Source organism: Silurus meridionalis, chromosome 9 (genome assembly GCF_014805685.1).
Source record: "Silurus meridionalis isolate SWU-2019-XX chromosome 9, ASM1480568v1, whole genome shotgun sequence".
NCBI lineage: Eukaryota > Metazoa > Chordata > Actinopteri > Siluriformes > Siluridae > Silurus > Silurus meridionalis.
The window spans coordinates 17257205-17266489 of NC_060892.1; the positions used below are offsets into that span (position 1 = coordinate 17257205).

Below are 9285 nucleotides of genomic sequence, written 5' to 3' on the forward strand. Positions count from 1 at the left end.
GAAAGCTGAGACCCCGTCCAGTTTGTACGGGTGGGTACTTTGTGTCCTCGGCATGCAAAGACCTCTAGAAGGTCAAGGAAGTAGGATCTGGGTTACTTGGGAGCCAGACATTCTCCAACCAGCTTTCCTTCATGGCTCCTTTTATACTCCTCAGATGCCTCGAGGAGGGTGAAGAGTTGCCGCTCTCCTCATTAGGCTCCAGCCATGCCTGGTTGTGTGGCTCCGCCCCCCCTGCCATGTGCGCCGTGGCTTTCCATAATACGTGGCCTGGCTGTCATGTTCGGAGCGCTTGCCTGTTGTTGTGTGGGGCCGACGTCACAGTTCTTGTTGTTTCAATAGGTCCCCGTCGATACGATATCTAAGGCACTGTGCTTCAGTCAGCCCCAAGTTGCATTTCTGTGGGTTCGCTTTCAGGCCGGCCTTCCTGAGTTCTCCCAACACCTCGCGTAGATGGTGGAGGTGGTCTGTCCATGTTCTGAAATGGATGACCATGTCGTCCAGGTAGGCAGCCGCGAAGTGCTGGTGAGGCTGCAGGACTATATCCATGAGCCTTTGGAAGGTGGCTGGTGCTCCGTGGAGGCCAACCGGGAGGACTCAGTACTGCCAATAACCTTTAGCAGTGCTGAATGCTGTTTTAGCCGTGGCCTCCGGCGCCAGTGCTACCTGCCAGTACCTCTTTGTCAGGTCCAAGGTTGAGCTTGCGGAAGTCAATACAGAGTCTAAGGCTCCTGTCCGGCTTTGGCACCACCACTATGGGGCTGGACCACGGGCTGGCTGAGTGCTCGATTATCCTGTCGTGCAGCATCTTATGCCCCTCCTCCTCAATAGCCCAGCGACAGGCCTCTGGGACCCTGTAGGGACGCTGACGGACTATCGCCCCAAATGGCGTCTTTATCTCATGCTGTACCAGGTGGGTCATAACTGGTGTCGCAGAGAACACATAAATAAATAAATATCCAGTATCCACCGCGAAGCGCATTATTTTTCTATAAAAGCTTGCCCCTGGGGATTTTATATGTGCCCATATGCAATGCGGTGATTTTGATTTTCATATTAATATTGAAGCAAAATAAAAAAAAAAAATTTAGCTTAAAACTATACCTTTGACTGAATAAGGGTATTGATACAAGTCTGGTATTTGCAGCTTCACAGCTGTTATAGATTAATAATCAGTAACGTCTGATCAATAAGAACTCGTACGCAATGTGAGATAAAGTGCTTAAACAAAACAATTGCAACAAAAAACATGGCTAGAGATTATACAAAAGAAGAGTGTAAAATGATTAATACATAATACATTATACACTGATGATATAAATAAAGATATAGATTCTGTATTCTGAATGTTACAATCTCCCTTCATTTTGATTAATTTCACAGCTTTAACAGTGTGAATGTTAAGTCAGTGCTAGACATTGTGCTTTGTAGGGATTGTTTGATGGAAAGAAATGCCATTGGTTTTATTTAGGAAAATTTAATCCCATGGATTGACGTAATGGCGTAATCTAGTCCTGTCACTCAAACCTTCCTGATTTTAGTGAATGTGTGTCTGTGTGTGGGGGTGGTGGTGGGGTGGTAATATGACTGCAGGAATCCAAGTCTAAGACAGAATAAGATTAGACAGATTGAGATAATATCCTATAAAACAGTATACAGACCTATTATGGATTAAATTCCTTCCTCCTCATTATAAAGCACTGTGTAGACAAGCATGAAGCATTAATCCTTTTTTTTTTTTTTAAATCTCATGCCTGCACAATCCTCCCTGATATTTTACACTCACACATTCATCATCATGCATAGCTTTTTTAATCTTAAAAACAGGACAGAACAAAACGTTTCCTAAAGGCTTGAACAGCCGGTGTTATCAAATAACTCAGAACTGGTGTGTGTGTGTGTGTGTGTGTGTGTGTGTGTGTGTGTGTGTGTGTGTGTGTGTGTGTGTGTGTGTGCAGATGTTGAAACAGCTCAGGATTCAGGATTAACAACAAAATGCATCAGTTGCTGTTCATCTCTGTCTGCCTCAGTGAGTAAAACTTCATTCAATTTTCAAATGTGTGTGACTAAATCAGGTTTGCCTTTTAAAATAGTTTAAAGTGATATGATAGTGATTAGGTATAGTTATAAATGATTAATTTCTTTTCTTTTTTTTATGTCTAATAAAACACCAGGAATACTTTACTTGTGAAAGTTTTCATAGACAATCATAGTCATGGGAATGGATTGAATTTGGAACTGTGTAATTTGTGAACACACTTCAGATTATGAACTATGTGTGATTACTGTGTGTGTGTGTGTGTGTGTGTGTGTGTGTGTGTTATTGTAACATACTGAGTGACAGGCTGGTGTGATGAAGTTGATTATTAATTATACTTTTTTTTTTAGCAATAAAAATAATTATAAATTTATTAGCAAAACCCCCAGTCATTCCCTCAACATCATCTGTTAGTTCTCTCTCTTGAATTTAAAACAAAAAGAAAATGAAACACGGTTGGTTACACATGCTACTGAGAAAAAAAGGTGTAAAATTCCTCTGTCCTGAAGATGTCAGAGAAATTAAAGTTACAGCTTTACCTCTGACTGTTACATCAGTAGATAAACTGTGTTTGTGTTAGAAGCGGGCACACAGAGAGCTATGCGTGTGCACTGAGATTATATGAGGTTTGGCTTTGCTCTGTAATCCTCAGATTAACCGTCACTTATGTATTCTGCTCTCCCCACACACGCATATGCAATGATATACACTCCTGGGTCAGAAAATCCAGTAGTAATAAAACACTGCTGTTAAATACAGTAAAATTGTAAAACCTTGTATCCGCAAGAGTAACATTTGTTGTCTTAGAAACAATAGGTTACTGTTCGTAACCCCGGTTCTCTGACACCTATGGGAAGGGCATCCGTACCTGACCTCTGCAGAAGCATCCAATTGCAACAAGTCTGGCTTGACAGACAGGAGCTCGTGCCCAATAGCAGGTAAGGGAACGCCCCGAGTGCATAGGCACCTGCACGTGCTACCTTTCCTTAGTGAGCATATTCGCTTCTCGTGCAGCAAGCGGGGCAAACTTAGTCGATCACTCCACTTAGAGAACCGGGGTTACGAACAGTAACCTATTGTTCTCTTTCATCATCTTGTGTTCGAGATATAGACAACTCCCCGGTTCCCTTAATACACTCACAGGTGTATCAAGGTGGTGCTCGGCACGTCACAGAGTAGCAGACCTCACACTCTGTGAGGGTGAAAACCCAGCCATGAAAAACATGACATATGGTAACATGCATGCTAAAACTCTGATGACACCCAACATGCGGGCCGCATGCAGAAAAGATGTTGATAAACATGTGATTGGACCAATCTGGGTGTCAGGAAAAGTTACAAACTATCATAACTGGGCTGGGCAGTCAGGGTTAAAAGGAGTGCAGGCCTAGTAGCACAAGGCTACAAAGAGCCCACACCTAAGACCACATGAGCCACCGAGGTCTCGGTAACATCAAGCCGGTAGTATCTGACAAAGGTATGTGGAGAGGACCAGCTTGCAGCAGCACAAATGTAGCCGAAAGAAGAAGTAGAGCGTGTCTCGTGTCTTGTTTTTGTGCATGAACTGCATGTATATTGTATTTGCACAGGGCTTTTGCAGAGGCCTGGGCCATAGGAGGTTTGGAAGGAGAACGTAAAGAAAGGGAATTATGGCAGTTTAGAGAAAGACAGAAGACAAAAGAGAGTTTGGATGCCATGAGACTCATCAAAGAAAATGCTCAGAAGAAACCACGTGCTCGAAAGCAGCAGGAGAAGAATGGTGTGCTGCAAAGAAATTCTTCATAGATGATCTTTTGCATTATATATTTTCCCACTTATATTCTTATTACTATCCTCCTTACCAAAAAAAGAAGAAGAGTTAATGTCACAAATGGAATCTAACAAAATAATCTAATAATCTAATAAAGCACCTCTGAATGTCTTTACAAAGGCCAGAGCATTGAAATTCTATTTATTTATTAAAAAAATGTTTGTTATTAAGTTCAGTACATGAAGTGTTGTTTGTTTTTTATTATCCAGTATCCATTTTAAAAACTCTCTCTCTCTCTCTCTCTCTCTCTCTCTCTCTCTCTCTCTCTCTCTCTCTCTCTCTCTCTCTCTCTTACACACTAACACACACTTTCTTTCTGTCAGGTGTGTGTGGTTCTGTTCTGGGTTCTGTGGTTCCTCCGTCATGTGTCTTTGTGTATCGGGGCTTTGCTCAGTGTTTAGTGACTCTGGGGGATGAGGTGAACAGTCAAAATGACAACGACCCTGATATTGACTCTATTTGCAGGTAATGCGCTCTCTCTCACTCACTCACACACACACGCACACACACACACGCACACACACACACACACACACACACACACACACACACACACACACACACACACACACTAAATAACATACTTTGTTTCAGTTATTAATGTACTCTCTTGGAAAGTAAGGACAATTAGACTATTAAATAGACTCATAAAGAATCCTTAAGAATCAATAACCTAAATGTTAAACTCCTGACAGGTTGTAGGTATTAGGAAGAAAAAAGTGAGCAATAATTGGGAGTTTGTACCACACAAACTCCAAATGTTTTATTACAATTTTTTTTTTCATTCTTCAGTTTGATTATTTATAAGCTATTTAGATAATTAAAGATTTTTAGCTGAACTCTTTATAATAGTGAACATTTTGTTGTAGAGTTCCCCCCACAAGCACAACTGAAAAGTTTGTTTTAATGTTTTAAGATATTAAGGACTCTTTATTATTAAATTGAGTCCAAACTTGACTATTAAATGTAATTAAAGCTATTACACTTTTAGGTGAAAATGTGTAATGCAGAACCTTTTTTCATTACCTAATTATACCTCTTTAGAGTTTATTCATTCAAACTCTGCCCCTTTCTCCATGAATATGTCACACTTTCTAAAGACCAACACTGATATCTTATTCCTTGCTTTTGGGAATTACATGTTCTCGAAAGAACTTCTGCTCTTGGGTATGATTCATGATGATCATTAAAATAGGATCCGGATCTCATTTTAACTGTGATGCATATTTATGACTTGTTCTCATGTGTGTGTTATGGCAGATCTTGGGATTCCTTCGAGCGGTGTGTGAGTAGCGTGCTGTCTGAATGTCGAGGTAATGCAGCAGAACTCTGGGAGTCTTTAAAAGTGGAGTCTCGAAGGACAGAGTTCTCGGGAAATCTGTATGAAATGTGTGCCAGTCGCATCCTGACATCTCCTGGGACCGCGGTCACTACCGATCAGATTAATCAGGAGTCACTGAAAGGCCAAGGTGTGAGCAGTGACCCTGTCTGTTCTGTGTGCTTGCTCATGGCCTGTATGTTCTGTGCACTGATTTGGTTTGTTTAGGAGATGCAACAATGTCATGAAAATCACATATTTCAACATATTTTAACACATATTGTATAAGATATAGAATTACTTCATTAAATGATTTTACTCTTAAGTAAGTATTTAGTAGATTCGTCTAAGTTTGAGATATTTTTACTAAATTATAACTTTTAATGATAATTTGTAATAAAAGAATACTTATTCAACCCCCCACTTGCATTCTCATTTCTATAGAAATACACTTTTATGTACTTATAAACACTTTAGTTAATAAACATCAGTCCAGCTCCTCGATCAGGCATCTTTTTCCTTCATCCTCTGCTTGGGGATCCATCACTGTTGGTCTCTGATATAACAGTGGTTTTCAACCTTTTTTAAAGCATGGCTTTTCTACATTAAAAAAATCCCACAGCACACCACCAACCAAAATGTGTATACAATGTACACTGTATATATCATTGCAGTTTAAGCTCTCAATTTGTTTATATTCACACACTGTGAAACATAGGCCTGCTAAGATGTACATAAATAATTCAGATTTAAGGTTGCTAGCTTTCATACACCTTTGTGTTTATTTCATTAAAATTGCCTGTTTCTCATCGTGTTCACTCAGGCATACAAAACAGTGTGCGTTCTTGTTTTAAAGTGAAGGATGGTTTGTTTGGAAATGGCATTTCAGCTTGGGACCTTGGCACTGTTGGAGAGCTTTTCAGGTGCAGTCTGATCTCCAGTAAAAGTAAATCCAAACTAGGGTAAAAAATAACTTTCAATGTATTGCCTCTAACTCACCGTTTTCACTTTCTTTTGACCACCACTCATACTAGGGCCTTCATCCGGGTCAGCATTTTGTCCAGGGCCCAGTTTGTAGTTTTCACTTTTCCTTTTCGAATATTTATTTATTGCAGTCACTGCAGCTTTTCAATTACTCTGGCAGTCATTACATCGCAGACACTCAACAATCACAAATTATTTTTAGTAACTGCTGAAATTAATAATAAGGTGGACCAATTTAAGGGTAACTGGATTTCCCATGGAACACCTGATGATCTCTCACGTCACAATGCACAGCGGTTGAAAGTCATTGCCATAGAGTGTTTCATTTTTGTGATTTGGTCTTTGATTCATTTAAGCGGTTTGTATGTGGAGAATAAAATAATATGAGACTAGTTTTCCGTAATCTGCGCTTTGGTTGCACATCTTTGTTTGCTGTCAAATCAAGTCGATACTATCGTAAGTTATAAATTTCCTTGCAAAAAAGCTCACGTAATATTTTCTTGTGTTTATTTAATCAAAGGGGTGGTGATTTTTAAGATGTTTAGCAAACGATGTTCGATTGTGAAAACCGGTACGAGCTAATAGCTAACATGCTAACAGAACTGTGCGAAATGTGAATGAATAAACAAATTAATGTAAAGATGTCAGTAATATTTTTTGAATCCCTTTGTATTTTGAATCTTTGGTGTGTTTGCTTTTTGTAGTTTTACAGTCAAGGAAAGTGTGCATTGCATTAACACAAGAAAGAATGTGTGATGGAGCTTTATTTCTGTTAGCTAACTGTCCATGCTTTGTTCGGAACAGCTTTGCCAGGACGGAATCATATGTTTTTGGGAGCAAAGCTACCAAAGATTGAGAAATCGGGAGACGTTTCTTGCAGTTCTGAGTTACTCTCGCAGTCTGAGATGACCTCGATTTTTGGCCGGAACACCTGATAAAGCATGCAGAAGTTACCACTTACTCATCCAAAAAGGTATACAAATTTATGAAATGTAAATAAAATGTCAGCGTACTTGAGGCATCATGTTTATGCTGGCAGTGTCCAGATCATCCAGATCAGGAAGATCCTGAAAAGAAGAAAACAAAATTATAACCATCTTTACATGATAATGAAAGAAGTAATGAATATGTTAAAGTATTCGTTAAGGGAGCTTAATATTAATGTTTATGCAACATGAGAAGTGCTTGGTTTGGGTCAAATCAGATTCTGGTCTGATAGATTTTAATCTAAAGCACAAAATTCATTTAGAATATGTCTGCTACATTAAAACGGTCTAATTGATTGTCAAATTTGGAAATAAAAAACTAATCTCTATTAGTCTATAAGTTTTTTTTTAGCAGGTTAAAAGTTTTTACATAAACCTATTTATGTCCATTTCAGGTTTAGGTTCTAATAGTAAAAAAATAAATAAATAAAAATAAAATAAAATAAAATAAAAAAAAGTTGTAGCACTACAACAATAAAGCCGAATTATGAGAAAAAGTCGAACGACGAGAATAAAGTCGAAATTAGAGAAAAAGTCGTGCCACTACGAGAGTTGTAGATGCGCTAAATGAACTATACAGAAAAGACTAATTTACATTATTGAATAATTAGATACTTTTCTAAAGAATATTATTTTGCAATGCGTTCGTGTTTTGTAGGTGATTAGAACTCACACTAATGGTCAGCAATGAAATGTCTGATAAAACAGTGTTCTGTAATTCATCATCTGGGACAAGTTCAGTGACAGGACCCTGTTTGCATGATACTGGGAGTAGATCTTCAGCTTCAGCCCAAGATCGATTTCTCTCCTGATTCCTTTCTGATGTAACATGATTTTGATGTTGCTCTTGTCCTGACTTCTCATTAAGCCCTGTAGAATTAACCTCATCTATTAAGGACGCTTGTTGCAGACTGTTGTTTGTGTCTGACTCTGACTGAAGAGGCGGCTCCATTTCTAAACTTGATTGGTTCATCTGCTTAACATCTAAAGTTGCGGACACAACTAGTTCCTTCTCTGGGTCTGACTGGAGCGTCTCTGCTGCAATCTGGATGACCTCCTCCTCCAATATGACTGATTCCTTCTGCACTTGCTCAGTCTGTTTGAGTTCAAGCTCTTCCCTCGACACGTTCTGATCTTCTATGGGTTTAGAGATTCCTGTAAGGAGGATAAAAAAAAAGAATATAAGTGGGAAAATATATAATGCAAAAGATCATCTATGAAGAATTTCTTTGCAGCGCACCATTCTTCTCCTGCTGCTCTCGAGCACGTTGTTCCTTCTGAGCATTTTCTTTGATGAGTCTCATGGCATCCAAACTCTCTTTTGTTTTCTGTCTTTCTCTTAACTGCCATAATTCCCTTTCTTTACGTTCTCCTTCCAAACCTCCAGTGGCCCAGGCCTCTGCAAAAGCCCTGTGCAAATACAATATACATGCAGTTCATGCACTAAAACAAGACACGAGACACGCTCTCCTTCTCCTTCTTTCGGCTGCTCCCATTAGAGGTCACCACAGTGGATCATTCGTCTCCATACCCCTCTGTCTTCTACATCTGCCTCTTTTAAATTAACTACCTGCATGTCTTCCCTCATCACATCCATAAACCTCCTCCTTGGCCTTCATCTTTTCCTCCTTTCTGGTAGCTCCATCCTCAGCATTCTCCTACCGATATACCCCATGTCCCTCCTCTGCACATGTCCAAACCATCTCAATCGCGGCTCCCTCACCTTGTCTCCAAAAAGTCCTACATGCGCAGTCCCGCTAATAAACTCATTTTTAATCCTGTCCATCCTCGTCACTCCCAATGAAAATCTTAACATCTTCAGCTCTGCTACCTCCAGCGCCGCCTCCTGTCTCTCCACTTTACTTTAATTATAGTATATAATGTAATTATAGTATAATTATTCTATAATGTACAGCCTGTGAAATAGTTGCTACACACAACATGCCTGTTTGTGACAAATAGAACATCATAAAAATACAGAAAGTATCAAGGTGAAGAGTCATGATGTTTTTACCTAAAGATGCAACACTATTGATGGAAAATAATAATAAAAAAAATGTAAATAAAAATTCTCGGACTCTTATTTAGACGGCATTCAAATGAACAGGGGTGGACTTTGTTATCGCTGTATTTTCTATAAACCCACAGGTTT

At 39.3% G+C, this 9285-nt stretch overlaps 2 protein-coding genes across 4 annotated transcripts in view; one reads left to right on the forward strand and one right to left on the reverse strand.

Annotated features, from left to right (window-relative positions):
* The first annotated feature begins 1894 nt into the window (after positions 1–1894).
* On the forward strand, positions 1895–6986 carry nrn1lb (neuritin 1-like b). Of its 3 annotated transcripts, none has more exons than XM_046856999.1 (4): positions 1960–2026; positions 3625–3794; positions 4169–4310; positions 5106–6986. In XM_046856999.1, exons 2-4 carry the CDS (start codon positions 3731–3733, stop codon positions 5389–5391), a joined length of 492 nt encoding a protein of 163 aa, XP_046712955.1. In that variant the 5' UTR covers positions 1960–2026; positions 3625–3730; the 3' UTR covers positions 5392–6986. The 3 variants fall into 3 exon arrangements, with proteins under 3 accessions (XP_046712957.1, XP_046712955.1, XP_046712956.1); XM_046857000.1 differs by lacking the exon at positions 1960–2026 and adding an exon at positions 3388–3512; XM_046857001.1 differs by lacking the exon at positions 3625–3794 and having other exon boundaries at positions 1895–2026.
* The window catches only part of dnaaf1 (dynein axonemal assembly factor 1), a 5083-nt gene continuing 2643 nt past the window's right edge, over positions 6846–9285 (reverse strand). Inside the window, exons 7-10 of the mRNA XM_046856998.1 lie at positions 8374–8543; positions 7807–8288; positions 7161–7214; positions 6846–7078 (exon numbers count right to left, since the gene is read on the reverse strand). Coding sequence (XP_046712954.1) covers positions 6968–7078; positions 7161–7214; positions 7807–8288; positions 8374–8543 — 817 coding nt within the window. The 3' untranslated portion in view covers positions 6846–6967. The remainder of the gene's footprint in view (positions 7079–7160; positions 7215–7806; positions 8289–8373; positions 8544–9285) is intronic.